Below are 23,139 nucleotides of genomic sequence, written 5' to 3'. Positions count from 1 at the left end.
AATTGAAACCTTTTTTTTGTTAATCGCCCTGGCGGCGGGGCGACTACTAGTGTTTATAAAATTTTTACAGATGCTCCAAGTAACGCAGTTTGGTTGCGGTCGCAGTGAATAACGAGCAGACACAGGATTGAAACCGAGGATCCCTGACTTTCCTCGGGATTGCATCCGACACTCTGGGCTTTCTTCTATTTTTAAAAACTAAAAAGTGACACAGTGCACCAACTTATCTTGGAAAAAAAAAAATTAAAGTACAAAAACAACAACAAAAAGCTGAGGTCTCATTTTACCACGTCTTTGCCACTTGAAACCCAACCATTGGTAAATCTGGTCTACCCTGGTCTGTATGGTCCCTGGTATACCCCCCCGCACTGTCATCAGTACCGGACATCATCCACGCGAGTGTTGCTGCCGGAGCACTGCCCTGATGACTTCTCTCCGAAGGTGGTTCGGTGCCCCAGGGGTCCGCTAGTAAAGGAGTATTGGGGGTCTTGGGCCAGGGTCGCCCCGTTTTGGAGGTCTCTGCGCGCAGTGTGAAATGAACAGAGGTCTGAGTCTGCCCTTCGTGTCCTTCCTGGGTTTGATCCATAGTCTAGTGTATTGTGGCAGCAGTTTATGACTGTGTGCCTCGTCAAGGTTTCGTAGAAGTTGGAGGTTTTCTCTCTACTTCGGCTTCTCTTTGTTATTTCGTTTGGCCCTGTGGAGGGAAGTTTAATGGCAATCTGTTGACATTTCCCCCTCTTTGTAAGTCTTGATCTCCTTTTTCTTAACAGTAACAATATAATGTAATCTTTGCTCATACAGTACCTTATTTTTAAACCATTTCTCTGATGAAAGTGGTTAAGATTTCTTTTCCCCTACTATTTGCTCTTACATTTATTGCTGCAATAAATACTCTTGTTCATTTTGTAAAAGAGCATTACTATAGGACATAGTTTTTTGATGAAGTCACAAAATTGCCCTTTCAAACTTCATGTCAATTACAGTCTCACCAGCAGTGTGTCCTAATGCTTATTTTCCACACTCTGGTCTAATGTTCTCAACCTTTTTTTTTTTTTTTTTTTTTAATGTTTATTTATTTTGGAGAGAGAGAGAGATCATGAACAGGAGAGGGGCAGAGAGAGAAAGGGAGAGAGAATCCCAAAGAGGCTCCACACTGTCAGCCTCCAACGCAGGGCTCCAACCCACCAATTTATTAGGTCATGACCCGAGCCCAAATCAAGAATCAGACGCTAAGCTGACTGAGCCAGCCAGGTGCCCCTGGTTGTGTCTTTCTAAATGCTATTATAACTATATGCTATTAGTGTTGATGTAACCATCACACAGAATTAACAAATGATTACAGAATTGATGAACAATAACATTTTATAATAAGAGTTTATAGTATTTGTAAAATTAAACTTTTTATGTTGAGATAACTATAGATTCACATGCAGTTGCAAGAAACAATGCAGAAAGATCCAGTGTACCAATTACCCAGGTTCCCCCATTGTAATATCTTGCCCAAGTATAATGCAATATCACAAACAAGACATTGACATTGATAGTCAAGACACAGAACTTTTCCATCACCATAGGGATCCCTCATGTTGTGTGTTAAAGCCACACTCACTTCCCTATTCTTTCATCCTTTCCTTTTTTTAAAAAAAAAATGTTTATTTGTTTTTGAGAGAGGATGTGTGAGAGTGGGGTAGGGGCAGAGAGAGAGAGGGAGACAGAGGATCTGAAGTAGGTTCCTCACTAACAGCAGAGGGCCTTATGTGGGGCTTGAAATCACAAGGCATGAGATCATGACCTGAGCCAAAATCAGGAGTTGGACGCTCAACCAACAGAGCCACCCAGGTGCGCTCCTTGTTTTTTTAAATTTTTTTTATTTTTAAAATTTTTATTTTTGGGAGAGAGAGAGAGAGAGTGCGTGGAGGAGTAGAGAGGGAGACAGAGGATCTGAAGCAAGCTTTGCATTGACAGCAGAGAGCCTGATGTGGGGCTCAAACTGAAGAACTGTGAGATCATGACCTGAGCTGAAGTCAGCCACTTAACCAACTGAACCATCCAGGCACCTCTTTTTCACCGTCTCCTTAACTTCAGACAACTGATCTGTGTTCTTCATTTCTATAATTTTGTCATTTCAAGAATGTATAAATGGAATCATACAGTATATAACCTTTTACGATTGGCTTTTTTCACTTAGTTAATTCTCTGGAGATTTAAGCAGTTTATTGGTTGTATCAACAATTATAGCAAAAAAAGTAACTACTACATACGATGTGTATACATATAATTTGTTTGATATCAGTCACAGAAAAGGGTGAGAACAGAGCTAGCTGTTAAAAGGAGCAGAGAGTTTTTGGGTGTTACTGAAGGTAAACTGGTATAAATTCAAATTGGAATGTTTTAACTTTTAGGATATTAAATGTAACCCCCATGGTAACCACAAAGAAAATAGCTGTAAAATATACACAGAAGAATGTGGGAAAGGAATTTACATGTTTAACTACTAATTTAGAGGAATTTAGGGACCCCTGGGTGGCTCAGTCGGTTAAGCAGCCAACTTCAGCTCAGGCCATGATCTCGCCGTCGGTGGGTTTGAGCCCCGCATCGGGCTTTGTGCTGACAGTTCAGAGCCTGGAGCCTGCTTCAGATTCTGTGTGTCTTTCTCTCCCTCTCTCTCTGCCCCTCCCCTGCTCATGCTCTCAAAAATAAATAAACATTTAAAAAATAAAAGCTTTATAGTTTTATACTTTATATTTAAATCTATATTCTATTCTGAGTTCATTTTTTTAATAAAGTGTGAGGTATAAGTCAAGTCTTGTGTGTGTGTGTGTGTGTGTGTGTGTGTGTGTGTGTGTGTGAAAGGATGGCAAATAACTATAGCATCACTTGTTGAAAAGGCTATCTTCAAGGGGTGCCTGGGTGGCTAAGTCTGACTTCGGCTCCGCTCATGATCTCATGGTTTGTGAATTCTAGCCCCTCATCAGGCTCTGTGCTGACAGCTCAGAGCCTGGAGCCTGCTTCAGATTCTATGTCTCCCTCTCTCTCTGCCCCTACCCAACTCACGCTCTGTCTCTGCTCTCAAAAATAAATGACCATTAAAAAAAAAATAGAAAAGGCTATTTTCAAGAGAATGAGAAGCCAAGCCATAAATTGGGAGAAAATCTCTGTAAAGGATGTATATCAGAAATAATTGCTATCCAAAATATACAAAGAACAGACAAAGAACAACAAAATATACAAAGAACCCTTAAAACTCCACAGTAAGAAATGAATAACCCAATGAAGAAATGAGCAAGAGATCTGAACAAAGTGTTCAGCAAAGAAGATCATACATGGCAAAAAAAGCATATGAAAACCTGGTTATGATCCTATGTCATTAGGGAAATGCAAATTGAAACAATGAGATACCACCAGGGACTTATTAGAATGATAAAAATCCAAACACCGACAACACCAAATGCTGGCAAGGTTATGGTGCAACAGGGACTCTTATTCATTGCTGGTGAGAATGCAAAATGTTACAGCCACTTTGGATGATAGTTTGATAGTTTCTTATAAGACTAAACATACTCTTACCATGTAATCCAGCAATAGGGCTCCTTGGTATTTACCCAAATAAATTGAGAAGTTATGTCCACACAAAATCTTGCATAAAGATATTTGTAGCAGCTTTATTTATACTTGCCCAAACTTGAAAGCAACCAAGATGTCCTTCAGTAAGTGAATGTACAAATAAAATGTGGTACATACAGATAATGGAATATTATTTAGTGCCAAAAAGAAATGGGCTATCAAGCCATGAAAAGACATGGAGAAACCTTACATGCATATTGCTAAGTGAAAGAAGCCAATCCAGGGGCGCCTGGGTGGCGCAGTCGGTTAAGCGTCCGACTTCAGCCAGGTCACGATCTCGCGGTCCGTGAGTTCGAGCCCCGCGTCAGGCTCTGGGCTGATGGCTCGGAGCCTGGAGCCTGTTTCCGATTCTGTGTCTCCCTCTCTCTGCCCCTCCCCCGTTCATGCTCTGTCTCTCTCTGTCCCAAAAAGAAATAAAAAACGTTGAAAAAAAAATTAAAAAAAAAAAAAAAAAGAAAGAAGCCAATCCAAAAAACGTTGTTACTGTATGATTCCAACCATGCAACATTCTAGAAAAGGCAAAAGATCAGGGGTTGCCAGGAAGGGAGGAGGAGGGATGAATAGGCAGAGTGCAGAGTATTCTTAGGGCAATGAAACTATTCTATATGACATTATAATGGTAGATACATATCCAAAACCATAGAATGTAAAACACCAAGATGGACTCCCAATGTAAACTAAGGACTTTGGGTGAAAATAATGTGTCAATGTAGGTTCATTGATTGTAACAAATGTACTACTTTGGTGCAGGATATATTCTAAAAGTTTTTATTTATTTTGAGAGGGGGGAGAGAGAGAGAGACAGAGAGAGAGAGAGAGAGAGAGAGAGCGAGCGCAAGCAGGGGAGGGTCAGAGAGAGAAAGGGAGAGAGAATCCCAAGAAGGATCCACACTGTCAGCACAGAGCCCAATGCAGGGCTTCATCCCACAAATTGTGGGATCGTGACCTGAGTCAAAATCAAGAGTTGGACGGTTAACCAACTGAGCCACACTAGTGCCCCTATAGTTTTGATTTTTTGACTAAGGCATACAATGTCTTGAAATCAGGTAGACTGATTTCTGCCACTTTATTCTTCTTCACGAATGTTTTAGTTATGCTAGTTCCTTTGCCTCTCCATGTAAATTTTAGAATAATATTGTCTATGTTTAAAAAAAAAAAAACAAACTCCTGGGGCGCCTGGGTGGCTCAGTCAGTTGAGTGTCCGACTTCAGCTCAGGTCATGATCTTGTGGTCTGTGGGTTCGAGCCCCACATCGGGCTCTGTGCTGACAGCACAGAGCCTGGAGCATGCTTCAGATTCTGTCTCCCTCTCTCTCTCTGTCCCTCCCCTGCTCATGCTCTGTCTTTCTCTCTGTCAAAAATAAATTGAAAAAATTAAAATAAAACAAAACTCCTGGTGGGACTTTGACATGAATTGTGTTAAACTTGGGTAATAGTTTGGAAAGAATTGCCATATTTACTATGTTGAGTGTTCTGATCTATGAACACAGTATGTCTCTGGATTTATTTGGTCTTCTTTGAGTTTTTCTTCATCAGAATTTTGTAATTTTCAGCAAACAGATTTTATGCGTATTTTGTTAAGTAATTCATTTTCTATGAACTGACTGTAAATCATATTGTGTTTTTAATTTTGGTTTCCTTATATTTGTTAGTATGTAGACATGTGATTGATTTGTACATGTTGCTCTTATGTTATACAAACTTGCTGAATTCATTTATTAGTTCTAGGAAATCTATGGATTTCTTAGACTTTTCTAAATATATAATCATGTCATCTACAAATAGGGACAGGTTTATTTCTTCCTTTCCCATCCGCATGCCTTTTTTTTTTTTTTTTAGCCTTCTTACAGTTACTAGATCTTCTGATACAATGTTAAATAAGAGTGGTGAGAGGGATACCTGGGTGGCTCAGTCGGTTAAGAATCTGACTCTTGATTTTGGCTCAGGTCATGATCTCACAGTTCGTGGGATCGAGCCCCACATCAGGCTCTGAGCTGACAATATGGAGCCTACTTGGGATTCTCTCTGTCCCTCTCCCCTCTCTCAAAATACATAAAATAAAATTTTAAAAAGTTTTTTTTATTATGAATTATATCAAATCTACCAGTGTTTGAGTGGAAATTAAGTCTTTATGTAGTTTTATATGCTGTAATATGTCTTCAAATAAATCTCTCCTATTAAAAAAAACCCATCAAATTCTGAGGTCTTGGGTGAACCACAGATGGGGCGAGTAGATGTAGCACCCCAGTGTCTTCTTTTAATCTTGCAAATGGCACCCAGGTTCAGTGGTCTTGGCAGCAATTGTGGAACGAGCTTTTTGTCAAGTGGGAGGATTGCAGACTGGTGGGTTCACTGCTCTTATGTTCCTAGCCTCGTCATCGATCAGAAATAGGTTGCTCTATTTTTAACAAAACACTTTTACTCCTTGGGCAGTCATATTCCCCCTTCTTAATGTCTGGATTTTGGGCTTTAAAATCTCACTGGTGCACTATCTCCTTACATGTATTTTGATGCAAGCATTTTCCACTTTTTACTCTTTGGGGGATTTCTGTGAGTAGTCTGATCAATGGACCACTTCCACGCAAGACTGGTTACTCATAGTGGAGTGTGGGGGCTGCCACTGGTCCATCCATGTTTGTTACAGGTCTGCAATGATTTAAGTACAGAAATTGAGTTTTTAGAACCTTTTACAGAAGTTTAACATTGATGTGATATCCAAGCACATGATTAGTTTCATTTTTAATTGTATTTTATAAGAGTATTGGCTTGTGAGGGATTGCAAATTTTATTGGAAACAAAACAAAGCCAATACTTTACTCCAGGTGGTGGTAGTGCTGTTCAGAGAACAATCAGGACCAAGGACAGCACCCCTGTCTCCCAAACCTGAGTCCTCACTTTTCTGCCTTTGCTCCCAGCTGTAGCTACATTCCCTGGTAGACAACTAGTTCCCAAATCAACAGATGCTTTTCAGCTCTTGTTTATTTGGCCTTTATAAAGCGTGACTGTTATTAATATCTGAATCTGTCATTTTTGTTTAATAGTCATTCCAAATGAGGAAGTAAGAAACACTCTCCTAGGATTGTCAATGAGCCACACCATTAAAATGAAGGGACAATTCCGGTAACTAAAATATATTATCAGTCTTAAAACACTGTATTGTAATTGCTCATTTTCTTTCAGTGGGCTCTTAGATGGCAGATGACAGGTCTAATTCATTTTCATGTCCAACACGTGTCATAACACCTGGACCAGAGTTCGTGTCAGCAAATGCCTGCCACTTATCAACTGGGTGATCTTGGGCAAGTTTTTACTCAACTTTGCAGCTGTTTCCCTCTCTAGCTATTAAACTGGAATAGCATTAGAGCCTGCCTAACAATTTTTAAAAGATTAGTTCACTTAGTGAACTTAAAAAGTGATTACAGGGACACCGGGGTGGCTTAGTCCGACTTCGGCTCAGGTCATGATCTCATGGTTCATGAAGTTTGAACCCCACATCGGGCTCACTGTTGTAAGCCTGTCAGTGCAGAGCCTGTTTCTGACCCTCTGTCCCCCTTTCGCTGCCCCTTCCCCCCTTGTGCTCTCTCAAAAATAAATAAAACATAAAAGGAATCAATTAAAAAAAAAAGTGATTACAATAGTGCCTGGCATTAAAGAACAAAAAAGATGATCATCAGGGTGCCTGGCTAGCTCCAGTTGGGAGAGCATGTGACTTTTGATCTCAGGGTTGTGAGTTCTAGCCCCATGTTGGGTGTAGACATTACTTAAATAAATAAAATCTTATTTAAAGGGGCACCTAGATGGCTCAGTTGGTTAAGTGTCTGACTTAATTTCTGCTCAGGTCACGATCTCACAGTCATGAGATCAAGCCCCATGTTGGGCTCTGTGCTGGGTGTGGAGCCTGCTTAAGATTCTCTGTCTCTCTTTCTCCCTCCCCTGCTCAAACGTGCTCTCTCTCTCAAAACAACTTATTTTTTTAAAAAAATTCTTTTGGGGTGCCTGGGTAGCTCAGTCGGTTGAGTGTCAGACTTTGGCTCAGGTCATGATCTCATGGTTCATGGGTTCCAGCCCCGTGTCGGGCTCTGTACTGACAGCTCAGGGCCTGGAGCCTGCTTTGAATTCTGTGTCTCCCTCTCTCTCTCTGCTCCTCCCCTGCTCACACTCTGTCTCTCTCTCAAAAATAAATAAAGATTAAAAAATTTTTAAAAATTTATTTTAATGTCTATTTACTTTTGAGAGAGAGAGCGAGAGCGAGCTGAAGAGAGGCAGAAAGAGAGGGAGACAAAGAATCCGAAGCAGGCTCCAGACTCTGAGCTGGCAGCACAAAGCATGACGCGGCGCTTGAACTCATGAACCACAAGACCATGACCTGAGCCGAAGTCAAACACTTAACCTATTGAGACACCCAGGTGCCCCTCTCAAAAAAAAAAAAAAACTTATTAAAAAAAATCATCATCATCACCACCACCACCACCACACGTTGCAGAATAAACTAATGAGCATCTCTTAGCACCACAGGCACTAGGTGGTGGAAGACTTCATCCCACTACCTGGGTTGAACTACATCTTTCTACTGACATGTTTGGGTCTACACTATTCTCACAGGGCATTGTAGGCTTTGGAATTCTCTAGATTTGTTTTTTCTCCGCTCCCATTTTGTCATGTTGGCTCCACTCTCCCACCCCTTTCGGTTGTGTACTGCTATCCTTTTCCAGTGGCTTTCCTGCTATCTTCTCTCCCCTCCAGGCTCACCCACAACCTCTTCCTGGTTCCTAGTGCAGACGGAAGTACACTGGATGAAGGGCTCCCCTATTATGTGGGCCTGGCACCTCCTGTGCCCTTAGATTCGGCCCAATTACCTTCACCCTCAAAGTTCCTGTAACTTTTCTTCCCCTAGTTCCTTAACTGGCCTACTGGCTGCTAGGCAATCCTAGGCCCCCCTGCCTAAATTGTTCTTGTCTCTCGCTGCTCAGGGAGATCTTAATCATCCTTCAAGGCTTGAGTCAAATCTACTGCTTCCACGAAAGCCGCGACATTTCCCTCTCCCTTTCCTGAATTGCTGCTTCAGCCTCTAAACCCCACAGGGCTTCTCTTCTCATTCCATGTCACCAAGTCACCCCCTCTCCCCTAATCAACCCTAAACTCTTCTAGGTGGAAGCCCAGGTCATAAACGTCCCGTTATCCCCATCCTTTCAGCACACATCTGGGGTGGCTGCGCCGCATGTTGCAGAGGGCAACCCCCCGCCCCTGAAGCTATTACCCTAATCGGCAAGATGGGCTAACAGCAGCTACGCCTCCCCGGGTTTCTGCGTGGATTAAGAGATGCCCGGTGGCGGAAAGCGCTCCAGAGCGTTCCTCCAGGTTGTTGGGGGCGGGGGGGGGGGGGGGGGGGGGGGGGAGGGGGGGGCGGTGTCTCGCTTGGCCCCTCAGCAGCGTGGGTCGGCGGGAACGCGCCGGGGGCGGGGCCACGCGAGGGCTCCCGGGAGTTGTAGTCCGTACGCGAGTTTAGAGTCTCCGCAGGCTCCGCGCGGAGACCGGAGGACTCGCCCGGGAAGGTGGCGGGGGCCTGCGGGGCGCGAGGAGCTGGGCCCCGGGCTGGCCCCGGGAGGGGATGGGGCACAGCGCGGGCAACCGGTATGGCCCTGCCGCTGCTGCTGGGGCAGCTGCTGGCGCTGATGGGCCCCGGGGACGCGTTCTACCTCGAGGTCCGCGAGCTGGAGGAGAAGTGCTTCATCCAGGAGATCCCCGATGGTACCGTGGTCATAGGTGCGCGTCTCGGCCAGTCCTGGCCTTGCCCTCCCTGCACCTAGAGTCCTGAGAGGGGAGGGAAATGGGTGGCACCAGCTCAGTCCCATATCTTCCCTCCCCTGCCGGGGGTAGGGCTCAGAGGGATGGGTGGACAGCAGTCTGGCCAAGGCATCCTTTCTCTTGCCTGTGCCGGGGATGGGGGCGCCTAGGAGGCTAGTCTGAACCAGACTGGAATGATGGCAGAGAAGTGGGGCTGGAGAAGGGAGGAGAGGCCGAGGGCCGTGGTCGGTCTCCTCAGACTCAAGATCTTCCTGTTCCTCCCCTGACCACTGGGACTCCATCATGGGTATGGATGGGATTGCACCTCCGTTGCCTCTCCATTAGGTAACTACAAGACGGAGCTATACGACCCTGCTATGGAAAAGTACCAGCCCTCCCCTCAGTGGATCAATTTATTCGTGTTTGTGAAGGACCCGGAGAACAAGGTGAGGCAGGCCTTTACTCCTTGCAGCCTTCCACCGGGCCCCCACCCCCAGGCCCCCAGAGTCAATGTGTAGCCTTCTCTAGTCCTTCATTTCTCACAGAAGGATGTCTTCTCACAGGCAGGATAGCTTAAGGAGGGCCATGCTCTTTGCAAACTGTACTCTGTATTGGCAATGCTGGGATCTGAGAATTTCTGGCCAAACTGATGTCATTTCTTTCACACTGTCCCATCTGGCCTGTGGGGGTGTAGACCTGGGATACCCCCACAATTCTCCTGGAAGCAAGTGTATGGCTAACATCTCTGTGCTCACTGGAGGCTGCTTCCTCTAGAACCTTCTGGCCCGTCAGTACGGCCCTCAGGGCAGCTTCACCTTCACCTCCCAGTCTCCAGGAGAGCACCAGATCTGCCTCCACCTTGAGTCTATCCGGTTCGCCCTCTTCTATGATGGCAAGCTGGTGAGTGTGGCAGGTGGGAGGTCCACCGTCCCCAGGGACTCAATTTCTCTGCCTCTAGAGTGAGAAGGGTGCAGTGGGTGGTGCCTGTTGAGTAGGGCTGGGACTCTACATGAAGTGAGCACATGGGGAACAGATCTTGAGGATAAAAGGAGACCTTGGGAGGGAGTTACCGTGACTTAAAATCCTCCCTCGGCTCCCTGACCCATCGCTAGGATACATACTGAGCTTCACCATGTGAAATTCAGAGCTGTTCTGCTGATTGCTGCAGGCCTCTCCATTGTCATCTCCCAATACAGGACTTTTAGTAAACTGCCTCAGAGTCTTACCTCTGTTTCCTTTGCACATGTTGGCCCTATCCTTGGTGTTTTGAATATACAACTCCACACAAGCCGAGTCCTGATCTGGTGTTTGGACGCCCAGAGCAAGGCCAGTCAACAAGTTGGTGTGTGAGGAACAGTGTCAGGCCCAGGCTGGGATGCAGAAGCTAGATTTCCAGCAGGTCCATGGAGCTAAGCTCCCTGACTCCCACTCTTGGCTCCCCCGTTCCAGGCCATTCACTTGGATATGCAGTTGGGTGAACGCACCAACGATTACGCGGAGTTTGCAGCCAAGGACAAGCTGACCCAGCTGCATCTGCGTGTCCAGCAGCTTGTGGAGCAGGTGGAGTTGATCCAGAAGGAGCAGGAATACCAGAGGGTGAGGGGCTGGGTTGGGCTGGCACAGTTGGGACGGGGGATGTGTCACCTCCTGGGAAGGGAAGCTTCCCGCTCTTCCCCCAGAGTGGGTGGGGGTGCAATTCAGTTCCGGACACGTATCTACTCCCTTCTCCCCTCCCACAGTGGCGAGAGGAGCGCTTCCGGCAGACCAGCGAGAGCACAAACCAGCGGGTGCTGTGGTGGTCCATTCTGCAGACCTTCATCCTCGTGGCCACAGGTGTCTGGCAGATGCAGCACCTCAAGAGTTTCTTTAAAGCCAAGAAGCTGGTGTAGGTGGGCCCCAGAAACCCAGCCCCAACTCATTCCCCTTCTGTTCACTGATGGGAAGTGGCCTGGCTTGGTCTATTTCCTGGTTCCCAACCCCCCAACCCTGCAGGGCTTCCTTGCTTACTGGCAGGGGGACAGAGGACTTCTTTGAACTGGTTTCTCAGCCAGCACTTGGGAAAGGATGGGTTTCCCACTAAACACTTGGTCGGGGAGCTGAAGGATTCTGTGTGGCTCTGTGCTGCTGAGGAGGGTGACGGTGCCCCCATCCCCAGGCTAAACCAGATGGATGAACTATCCCAAGATGGAGAATTAAGAGTGAATTACAAACTGCAGACTCTCTGACCTAAGCATTTATTGCCTCCTACTCTGCAATTCATTCCAGTGTTTTGTTTCTAACCAGATATTGACAGGTGTGTGAGGCCCCACATGTACTGGTGGGTGCTGATCCCAAAATGGATGGGGTGAAGGAAGCTTGTACTCCAAAAGCCTTAGCAACTTGTGGAGTCCTTTCCAGAAAAGTCCAATTTGGGTCCATTTTATGGGTAACCTGAGTGCTTGTGCGGATCCTCTGTCTCTTTCTGGGGTTGGGTCAAGTTCATGTGCTATTCTAGCCGCTCGGACTGCTGGGTTCTTCCAGGAGGTCAAGTGGGCACCTCTGTCTTCCTACTATTTTCTGCCAATCTGTGTCTCTCTTTGTGATGTCACTGGTTGATTTTTTTCAGGAGATTCTTTTTCTCTTTTCTTTCCTTCTTCCCCCTCCTTCTCTCCTTCCTTTCTCTCTTTGTTCCTTTTTCTTTCTTCCTCTTTCTTCCCTCCTTACTTCCTCTTTCCCTCCCTCTCTCTTCCTTCCTTTCTTTTTCTTAAACAAGATTCGAAGTAATTGTTTCCATTATATTCAGCATTCCTGTGGCTCAGCCTTCACATGCGCACACAAGTATAGATAACCAGGCATCTATGTACCCACTGCATCTGCCTGATCTAGCCCACATTTTACCAAGCCCTCTGCTGGTTGCTCTGTTGGAATATAGTCAGCGCTCATATGAATCTGATGTTTTCTGTCATAAGGAAGCTCACTCATCAAGAAAATCAAGTCCAAATCATCAAGGCCAAGGGAGACTCCCCATTAGGAGGGGGAAGTTGTGACAAACCCTGCTCTTGGCCCCTGGGACAGACACAACCTCCCCTAAGATACTCTTGAGGGACACTGCAAGCCTTGGAGATGTTGCTCATTTGTGGGTGTGGTCATGACTGGCCTCTGGAAAGTATGAATGGACTGAACTGAAGGCTGAGGGAAACCACTAGAGAGTAACCAGAGTATGTGATCATAGGGTCCATTACCCTTACTTGAAGCTGGTGCATATGTGTGTGTGGGGGGAGGGGGGGTGCTCTGCTGTCTGCCACAGGAGAAGCAGAGTGATCCAGAAAGGCACACTCTTGCACACGGAGCCTCTGGTCTGACACCAAATGAGGCAGGGCTTGAACAACAGCTAAGGGTGATGCATGCTTCTGAGAAGAAGGCTGTGCACTAAGATTGACATGATTGGAACTCTAGCCTAGTCTAGATGGTCAGGAAATGCTGCTTTTTAGAATTGCATTCATGATTAGGAGTTAGCTGGAAGAAGTGTGTTCTGGCCAGAGGGAATAGCACCTACAGAAGCCCTAAGGCAAAAAAGAATATGGCAATTTGGGGAAACTGAAAGGAGGCCACTATATCATAATCCCGACTCTAAGAGAGACCACAGGACAGATATGGTGTTTGCTGGGGGTATGGGAGGTGAAAGTGAACCTGCCTTCAGCCATACTGCCCCACCAACATGACCTAGAGAGAAGGGGCTTCAGCGAGTGTTACAAGGAGGATGGGCCTGGAAGGAAACAGGGCTTAAGGCTCTCACTGCCTCCAAAGTTAGCAAACAGAGCCTTAGGCACTCCACAACACTAAAAGGAAGGTCCAGAGATGCTCAGCAGCAGTTGCCGAAAACTTATCTGACAGGGCGCCTCGGTGGCTCAGATGATTGAGCAGAGGATTCTTGATTTCCGCTCAGGTCATAATCCCAGGGTCATGGGATCGAGCCCTGACACAGGCTCCACGTTGAGCATGGAGCCTGCTTAAGATTCTCTCTCTGTGCTCCTCTCCCCCTCTCTTGCAGGGACACACTCTCTAAAAAAAAAGAAAAGAAAAGCTTATCTAGCAAGGGAGAAGAGTCTGAGAAGAGGCTGAGATGTGACTGCTTCTGGGAAGGGCTTTCCTTCATTCAGAGCTCCTGCTCTTTCAACTCTTTTGGGGTGACTCCATTGTTAAATGAAAGGGGACAACTAAAGATTTGTTTTCCTTTGTTTTAATATCCTTATCTGGCGAAACTAACAGTTGCTTCTTCGTTTTGGAAAGCACTCTGTCCTGTGAAACCTTAAAGTCTGGATGCCACAGCGTCAGAGTTGACAAAATTCTTTGACTGCCAGCACCACAATTAAGGCACCAACCACACCTGTAAGATAGGTGAGTTTCCATTTCACAGACCAGGAAACTGGCTCAGGGAAGCTCAGTGACTTGGCAGAGTCACGCAGCAGTCGGTAAGAGGTTGAGAAGAGCCTCTAGCACTGCAGCAGCCCAAGCTTGGCTTAGAGCGCAAAGCCGGGCGTGATCTTCTCACAACACCCAACTGTCTTCAGCAATTCAGCAGATGCGGCAACTAGGAGGGGAAGTACTAGCACCTGCCTGGTCTGGCGTCTAAGCGCAGGGCGGAGGGCTCCGCGGGCTTTGGGGTCGGCTCACCTTGTCCTCTGGGTCCTTCACCTCCACGAACATGCCGAGCCCGGGGGTGGCCGGCTGGTACTCCTCCGCTGCTTGTCATACATTTGCGTCCGGTAGTTTCCTGGAGGTCAGATGAGCGCGAGGTGGCATGGAGTCGGCCCACGCCAGGACGCGGCGAGACCGGCTGCTCCCGGCTCTGGAAGAGCTGACTCTCCCTACCCCAAGGTCTTGTTTCAAACTCTCCCCCTCCGCCCGCACCTATAATTATGGTCTCGTCCGGAATCTCTTCAATAAAGCTCTTTGTGGTCTCCCCGATATGGAAGTCAAGCCCGCCTTCACTGGGCGCAAAACACCCTCCCCACTCGCACTTGGCATCCACCCTACTCTTGTCTCGGCAGCCACTGCAGGCGGCGCGTGGTAACCTTGACGCCGCCGCGGGACATGCCGGGATAGCGAGTTCGACCAGCTGGACTACAAGTCCCGAGACGCCCCGCGGCCTCTGCCGGGCATTACCAGAATAGGGAGCTGCTACTGCCTGGAGTCGAATTGGCGCTCTTGAATTGAAACCTTTGCGTGGATCTTCTTGGTGATCCGGCAAGTGGTAGCGATTCTCAGCTTTTTACAGATGCTGCAAGTATCTGCAGTATGTTTGTGGTCGCAGTGAATCATGAGCTCATACAGGATTGAAACCGAGGATCCCTGACTTTCCTCCGCATTGCAAGAGTGCACGAATTTATCTTTGAAAAAAAAAAAAAAAATTAAAAAGAGGGGGGCACCTGGGTGGTTCAGTCCTTTAAGCATCCGACTCTTGATCTCGGCTCAGGTCATGATCTCACGGTTTGTGGATTTGAGCCCCATGTCAGGCTTTACGCTGACAGCGCAGAGCCTGCTTGGGATTCCCTCTCTCCCTCGCCTGCTTGTTCTCTCTCTGTCTCTCTCTCAAAATAAATAAACCTAAAACAAAACAAAACAAACAAAGCCTGGGAGACTCTCTTTACCATTTCCTTGCCTCCCAAACCCATCCACTCCTAAATCTCATCTACTCAGGTCTGTATCGCTCCAGGAACCAGCACCCCCTTCCCAACCAGGTAAAGGAGTATTAATGGGGGTCTTGGGGCAGAGTCACCCCGTTTTGGAGAGCTCTGTGCTCAGTGTGAGATCAGCAGAGGTCTGAATACCCTGGATTTACTGTCCTTCCTGGATTTTATACAAATTCTACCGTATTTTGGCAGGTCTTGGAGTTAGCAGTTTATGATTGTGCCATGTCAAGGTTTCACAGAAATCATAGGTGTTCTCTCTAATTTACATCCTCTTTGGTGTTTTGTTTGGCCCTAAGAAGAAAATTTGATGAGAATGTGTTGACATTTCCCCCTCATTGGAAGTCTTTACTCATTTTTCTTTTTTCTTTCTTTCTTTCTTTCTTTCTTTCTTTCTTTCTTTCTTTCTTCTTATTTATTTTGGAGGGAGGGAGGGAGAGAGAGAGAGAGAGAGAGAGAGAGAGAGAGAGAGAATCACAGGCAGGATCCCCATTGTCACTGCAGAGCCCGATATGGGGCTGCATCTCAGGAACTGTGAGTTCATGACTTGAGCTGAAATCAAGAATTAGATGCTTAAGTGACTGAGCTACCCAGAGGCCCCACCATTTTTCTTAACAGTAACAATATAACATAATCGTGGTTCATACAGTACCTTATTTTTTTAACCATTCCTCTGATGAAGTGGTTAAATTTTCTTCCCCCCTAATTATTTGCTCTTTTGTATTGCTGAAATAAAAATTCATGTTCATTTTCTAAAAAAGCATTACTGTAGGACATAGTTTTTTGATAAGAGATCACAAAATTGTCCTTTCAAACTTTGTGCCAATTTACAGTCTCACCAACAGTGTGTCCTGGTGCTTATTCTCCACCCTCTGGTCAAACATCTTCAAGCTTTTTAATCTTTGCAAAATCAGTGGATGAAAAGTTGTATTTCCCTTTATTTACCACTTATTTCCTTTCCTTCCCACCCTTTTAATTTTTTTTCTTTTTTGTTTATTTATTTATTTTTGAGAGAGAGCACACACAGATGGGCAGAGAGAGAGAGAGAGAGGGAGACATAGAATCTGAAGCAGACTCCAGGCTCTAAGCTGTCAGCACAGAGCCTGACGCGGTGCACCAACCCATGAACCGTGGTATCATGACCTGAGCCGAAGTTGGCTGCTTAGCCAACTGAGCCACCTCGGCTCCCTCCCGTCCTTTTAATCTTTGTTTCCTCAGATACTGAGTATGTCTTATTGGTCATTTGATTTCTTCTGTGAATTGCTGATTGTGTTTTTCTTGGTGTCATTACAACTACATGCTATTAGTGTTGATGTAACCATCGTTCAGAATTAACAAATGATTGCAGAGTTAATAAATGATAATATTTTATAAGAGCTTATAGTATTTGTAAAATTAAACTTTTTATGTTGAGATAACTATAGATTCACAAGAAACAACACAGTTGCAAGAAATAACACAGAGAGATCCAGTGTACCAATTACCCAGTTTCCCCCATTGTAAATCTTGCCCAAGTATAATGCAATATCACAAACAAGACATTGACATTGATACAGTCAAGACACAGAACATTTCCATCACCACAGGAATATAATATTGACCTATTGTAGCCTACCTTCCTACTCCTTTACCCCATCTTTAACCCCAGACAACAACGAGTCTATGTTCTACATTTCTATGATTTTGTCATTTCAAGGATGTTCTATAAATGGAATCTTACAGTATGCAACCTTTTGAGATTGGTCTTTTCCACTAAGCATAACTCTCTTGAGATTTATTCAGTTTATTGCATGTTTCAACAGCTTCTTTTTATAAGAAAAGTAACCATTACACACAATGAATAAAGTTATAATTCTGTGATATCCACAACGGATAGGTAAGAACAGAGCTGTTACAAGAGCAGAGTTTTTGTGTGTTACTGAAGGTAAACTGGTATAAATTCAAATCCGAGTGAGATAACTTTAGGATGTTAAATGTCATCTCGGTGGTAATCACAAAGAAAATAGCCATAGGATATACACAAAAGGAATTGAGAAAGGAATTTAAATGATTCACTACTAAAAAATTAACTAAATGCAAAGAAGACAGTAAATGTAGGAAGTGGGGGACAGAAAAAGCTATAAGGCAAATAGAAAACAAAATAGCAAACAGCAGAAAGAAGTCCCTCCTTATCAGCATTTACTTTAAATTTTTTTGAGAAGCTGGGGGAGGGCAGAGGGAGAGGGAGTGAGAGAATCTCAAGCAGGCTCCACGCTCAGTGCAGAGCCCAATGCAGGGCTCGATCTCACAGCCATGAGATCATGACTTGAGCTAAAATCAAGAGTTGGACACTTAGCTGACTGAGCTACCCAGGCATCCCTGTATCAGTAATCACTCAAAAATTTCTTTAACGTTTATTTATTTTTGAGAGACAGAAATAGAGTGCCAGCGGGGGAAGGGCAGAGGGAGAGGGAGACACAGAATCCGAAGCAGGCTCCAGGCTCCAAGCTGTCAGCACAGAGCTGGATGGGCTCGAACCCACAAACTGTGACATTGTGACCTGAGCCAAAGTCGGATGCTTAACCGACTGGCTACCCAGGCACCCCTCAGTAATTATTTTAAATGTAGATGCATTAGGGGCATCTGGATGGCTCAGTCAGTTGAGCTTCCGACTTCAGCTCAGGTCATGGTCCCGCAGTTCATGAGTTTGAGCCCTGCATAGGGCTCTGTGCTAACAAACAGCTCAGAGCCTGGAGCATGCTTTGAATTCTGTGTATGTGTCTCTCTCCCCCTCCCCTGCTCATGATCTGCCTCTCTCTGTCTCTCAAAAATAAATAAATGTTAAAAAAAGTTAAATGTAGGTGCATTAAATTCTTTAATCAAAAGACAAAGGTTGGGAAAATGGATAAAATCATGACCCAACTATATTCTGTCTATAAGACACTCACTTTAGACCCAGAGACAAAAATAGGTTTGAAAGTGCAAGAATAGAAAAAGCTATTCCACATAAACAGTTACCAGAATAGAGCAGGGAGACTATACTAGTATCAGACAAAATAGACTTTAAATCAAAAAGGTTACAAGGTATGGTAATGGTACAAAAAGAGCTACATAGATTTATGCAACAGGATAGAGTCCATAAATAAACCCACATTTATATGGTCAACTAATCAACAAAGGAAGCAAGAATATATAATGGAGAAAATAAATCTCTTCAATAAATGGTGTTGGGAAAACTGGCAGCTATATGCAAAAAAAAAAAAAAAAAAGTGAACCACTTTCTTACACCATACACAAAATAAACCCCAAAGGAATTAAAGGCCTAAATATAAGATCTAAAATCATAAATCTTCATGGGAAAAAATATTTGCAAATGACATATCGGACAAAGGGCTAGTATCCAAAATCTATAAAGAGCTCACCAAACTCCACACCTGAAAAACAAATAACCCAGTGAAGAAATGGGCAGAAAACATGAATAGACACTTCTCTAAAGAAGACATCCGGATGGCCAACAGGCACATGGAAAGATGCTCAACGTTGCTCCTCATCAGGGAAATACAAATCAAAACCACACTCAGATATCACCTCACGCCAGTCAGAGTGGCCAAAATGAACAAATCAGGAGACTATAGATGCTGGAGAGGATGTGGAGAAACGGGAATCCTCCTGCACTGTTGGTGGGAATGTAAACTGGTGCAGCCACTCTGGAAAACAGTTTGGAGGTTCCTCAAAAAAATTAAAAATAGACCTACCCTATGACCCAGCAGTAGCACTGCTAGGAATTTGCCCAAGGGATACAGGAGTACTGATGCATAGGGGCACTTGTACCCCAATGTTTATAGCAGCACTGTCAACAATAGCCAAATTATGGAAAGAGCCTAAATGTCCATCAACTGATGAATGGATAAAGAAATTGTGGTTTATATACACAATGGAGTACTACGTGGCAATGAGAAAGGATGAAATATGGCCCTTTGTAGCAACATGGATGGAACTGGAGAGTGTCATGCTAAGTGAAATAAGCCCTACAGAGAAAGACAGATACCATATGTTTTCACTCTTATGTGGATCCTGAGAAACTTAACAGAAACCCATGGGGGAGGGGAAGGGAAAAAAAAAGAGGTTAGAGTGGGAGAGAGCCAAAGCATAAGAGACTGTTAAAAACTGAGAACAAACTGAGGGTTGATGGGGGGTGGGAGGGAGGGGAGGGTGATGGGTATTGAGGAGGGCACCCTTTGGGATGAGCACTGGGTGTTGTATGGAAACCAATTTGTCAATAAATTTCATATATTGAAAAAAAATAAAATAATAAATCTTCTAAACAATGGGGCACCTTGGTGGCTCAGTCGATTAGGCATCCGATTTTGGCTCAGGTCATGATCTCGCGGTTCGTGAGTGCTGACAGCCCAGAGCCTGGAGCCTGCTTCGGATTCTGTGTGTCTCTCTCTGCCCCTCCGCTGCTCTCTCTGTCTCTGTCTGTCTGTCTGCCTCTCTCTCTCACTCTCTCAAAAATAAACACTAAAAAAAACCCAAAAAACTTCTAAAGGATAACATAGACAGCAATCTCTGGGGCATTGATCTTAGAAACATATTTATGAAAGGGAAAGCAAGGGAAACAAAAGCAAAATTAAATTGTCGGGACCGTGTCAAACTGAAAAGGTTTTTGCACATCAAAGGAAACCATCCATAAAATGCACAGGCAACCTACTGAATGGGAGAAAATATTTGCAAATGATGTATCTGATAAAGGGTTAATATCTAAAATATATGAAGAGCTCATACAATTCCACACCATCAAATCTCACAAGAACAAAGAAACAACCCCCCCCAAACAATATGACTAAAAAGCAGGTAGAAGGGGCGCCTCGGTGGCTCAGTTCTCGTCCAATTCTTGATTTCGGCTGAGTCTGCTTTCGATTCTGTCTCTCCCTCTCTCTCTGCCTCTCCCATCTTCCCTCCCTCTCTGTCTCTCAAATTAAATAAATAAACATTAAAAAAATAAAAAAATAGACAGAGGACCTGAATAGACATTTTTCCAAAGAGACAAACAGATGACCAACAGACACATGAAAAGATGCTTAACATCACTTATCATCAGGGAAGTGCAAAACAAAACCACAATGAGGTATCACCCCCCAGGAGTCAGAATGGCTAGAATCAAAAAGACAAGAAAAAACAAGTGTTGGTGAGGATGTGAAGAAAGGCAACTCTTGCGATTATTGGTGGGAATGTAAACTGATGCAACCTCTGTGGTAAATGATATGGAGATTCCTCAAAAACTTAAAAATATAAATACCACACAGTCCAGTAATCCCACTACTGGGCACCCAAAGAAAACAAAAACACTAATTTGAAATCCCTATATTCATTGCATCATTATTTTGAGAGAAAAATAGAGAGCGAGCAGGGGAGGGGCAGGGGGAGAGGGAGACAGAATTCCAAGCAGGCTCTAAGCTGTCAGTGCAGAGCCCAAAGTGGGGCTCGAACTCCTGAGCTGTGAGATCATGACCTGAGATGATATCAAGAGCCAGACGTTTAACCCACTGAGCCACCCAGGCTCCCCTGAAGTATGTACTTTATATGGAACCCAATTTATTCTTTTGTGGTTTGTGCTTTTGGTGTCACATCTAAAACAAATCTTTCTCTAATCCCAGGTTGCAAAAATTTTCTCTTATGTTTTCTTCCAGAAATTTTACAGTTTTAGCTCATATTTAGATAAGGGCCTGTAATTCGTTTTGAGTTAATTTTTGTGTGTGATGTGAAGTAAGGTTTGATATTATCATTATTAAAAGAATTTCTTATAAGATTTTTTTTAATCTTTATTTTGAGATACAAAGCGTGAGCAGGGGAGAGGCAGAGAGAGAGGGAGACACAGAATCTGAAGCAGGCTCCAGGCTCTGAGCCATCAGCACAGAGCCTGACGTGGGGCTCAAACCCACGAGCAAGATCATGACATGAGCTGAAGTTGGATGCTTAACCGATTGAGCCACCCAGGTGCCCCTAAAAAATTTTTTTAAATGTCTATTTATTTTTGAGAGAGGGAGAAAGAGAGAGAGAGAGCGAGAGAGAGCGCATGAGTGGGAGGAGGGGCAGAGAGAGAGGAGACACAGAATCCAAAGCAGACTCCAGGCTCTAAGCTGTTAGCATAGAGCCCGATGCGGGGCTTGAACCCGTGAACTGTGAGATCATGACTTGAGCCGAAGTTGGACACTTAACTGACTGAGCCACCCAGATGCTCCTATTATTATTATTATTTTTTTTTATAACAATGTTTTTAAAATAGGTTCCATGCCCTGCATGGGGTTGAACTCACACCCTGAGATCAAGAGTCACATACTGCACTGAGCCAGCTGGGTGCCCCAGGTTTGATAGTACTTTTAAATTTTTATTTGCATTTGGCCATTTAATTGTTCAAACACCATTTGTTAGAAAGGCTATCCTTTCTCCTTTGGACTGTCTTTTTTTACCTTCGTCAAAAGTCAGTTGTACAAATAAATACATGTGGGTCTGTCTCTGGACTGTATTCTGTACTGCTAATCTACTTACCTATCTTTATGTCAATACCACACTGCGTTTTTTTTTAATTTTTAAAAAATATTTTTATTTATTTTTGAGAGGGAGAGAGACAAAGCACGAGTTGGGTAGTGGCAGAGAGAGAGAGGGAGACACAGAATCTGAAGCAGGCTCCAGGCTCTGAGCTGTCAGCACAGAGCCTGATGCAGGGCTTGAACTCATAAACCACAAGATCATGACCTGAGCTGAAGTCAGATGCTTAACCAACTTAGCCACCCACGCGCCCCTTTACCATGTTGTGTTGTTAAATGTGGCTTTATAATAAGTCTTTAAATCAGGTAGTTTTAGTCCTCAAACTGTTTTTTTTTTCTATTTCCAAGTTGTTTTGGCCATTCTAGTGCATTTCCATATGAAGCATCATATTGTTAATTTTTTAGGAAAAAAATGTGCTGGGCTTTTGAGTGGGGTTTTGTTGAATTTATAGACCAATGTGAGGAAAATTATTACCTTAACATTAGAGAGTCTTCTGGCCCCTGAACACGTGTATCTTTTCATTTATGTAATCTTTAATTTTTTTATTCCTTATCATCTTCTTTTGTAGTTTTTGGTTATTTAAATCAGTCGAATGGAATAAGATAGTTCACTTTTTTTTCCTGTACGTGCTTTGCTAGCTATTCACAGCTAATCACAGTGAAAAGTGAGGCCAACCTGAAAGTGACATATATCATTTCAATTCACTACCCATTTGCTGAAGCTAATCATATGTAAGGGGGCCAGGAAGTACAATTCTTTTTTTTTTTTTTTAAGTTTATTTTTGAGGCAAGTGGAGGGGTGGAGAGAGAGGGGACAGAGGATCTGAAGTGGTCTCCGAATTGACAGTAGAGAGCCTGATGCGGGGCCTGAACCCACAAACCGTGAGATCACCACCTGAGCCGAAGTCAAGACCAGTGCCGAAGTCGGATACTCAACCGATTGAGCCACCCAGGAGCCCCCAGGAAGTACAATTCTGCTACCCACTTGGAAAAGAAGCAAACCAGAAATATTTGGTGAACATCACTGATGATTATCATAACTTCCTTGGTTGTTGACCTAATAGACATTCTCCATCCCTTATTACTCGCTAAGAGAACACTAATTTTGTCTACTCTCTTCTGGGTGACATCTGCTACAGAAAAGACCACACTTTTCATGGTAATCCCATTCATTTCTCTTTGGTGGTTATTGGATTAGCCATATTCTGGCTACAAGACAAAAGGATGTCTACTCCTGGGACTTCAGAGAAGTCTCTTAGGGACATCAGAGGGACAACTGGGTGGCTTAGTTGGTTAAGGATCTGACCTCGGCGTAGGTCATGATTTCATGGTTTGTGAGTTTGAGTCCCACACTGGGTGAGCTCGAGCCCCACTTCAGGTGAGTCCCACCTCTCTCTCTCTTTCTCTGTGCCCCTTGTGGGATTCTCTCTCTCTGCCCTTACTCACTTGCACCCTCTCTCTCTCTCAAAACAAAACAAAAAAAAAGGACATCAGAGGGGCACCTGGGTGGCTCAGTTGGTTAAGTGTTCGACTCTT

The 23,139-nt window shown here is 44.5% G+C and overlaps 2 protein-coding genes across 4 annotated transcripts; one reads left to right on the top strand and one right to left on the bottom strand.

Moving 5' to 3' along the window:
• Nucleotides 1–53: 53 nt before the first annotated feature.
• On the bottom strand, nucleotides 54–17,056 carry LOC132680460 (uncharacterized). The gene is made up of 3 exons (XM_078432863.2): nucleotides 16,996–17,056; nucleotides 14,061–14,654; nucleotides 54–694 (listed from the first exon to the last, which is right to left on the bottom strand). Exons 1-3 carry the CDS (start codon nucleotides 17,054–17,056, stop codon nucleotides 375–377), a joined length of 975 nt encoding a protein of 324 aa, XP_078288989.1. The 3' UTR covers nucleotides 54–374.
• Nucleotides 9,107–11,622, top strand: LOC132681676 (transmembrane emp24 domain-containing protein 9-like). Of its 3 annotated transcripts, none has more exons than XM_060636355.3 (5): nucleotides 9,111–9,386; nucleotides 9,753–9,853; nucleotides 10,182–10,307; nucleotides 10,857–10,967; nucleotides 11,147–11,622. In XM_060636355.3, the coding sequence occupies exons 1-5, from the start codon at nucleotides 9,257–9,259 to the stop codon at nucleotides 11,294–11,296; spliced, it is 618 nt and encodes a 205-aa protein (XP_060492338.2). In that variant the 5' UTR covers nucleotides 9,111–9,256; the 3' UTR covers nucleotides 11,297–11,622. The 3 variants fall into 3 exon arrangements, with proteins under 3 accessions (XP_081652213.1, XP_060492338.2, XP_060492337.2); XM_060636354.3 differs by having other exon boundaries at nucleotides 9,112–9,386; nucleotides 10,857–11,003; XM_081796087.1 differs by lacking the exon at nucleotides 10,182–10,307 and having other exon boundaries at nucleotides 9,107–9,386; nucleotides 10,857–11,003.
• Nucleotides 17,057–23,139: the final 6,083 nt, after the last annotated feature.

Source organism: Panthera onca, chromosome A1 (genome assembly GCF_046562875.1).
Source record: "Panthera onca isolate mPanOnc1 chromosome A1, mPanOnc1 haplotype 2, whole genome shotgun sequence".
NCBI classification, from domain to species: Eukaryota; Metazoa; Chordata; class Mammalia; order Carnivora; family Felidae; genus Panthera; species Panthera onca.
The sequence above is the reverse complement of the archived record's forward strand: the minus strand, read 5'-3'. Positions and strand labels throughout refer to the sequence as shown.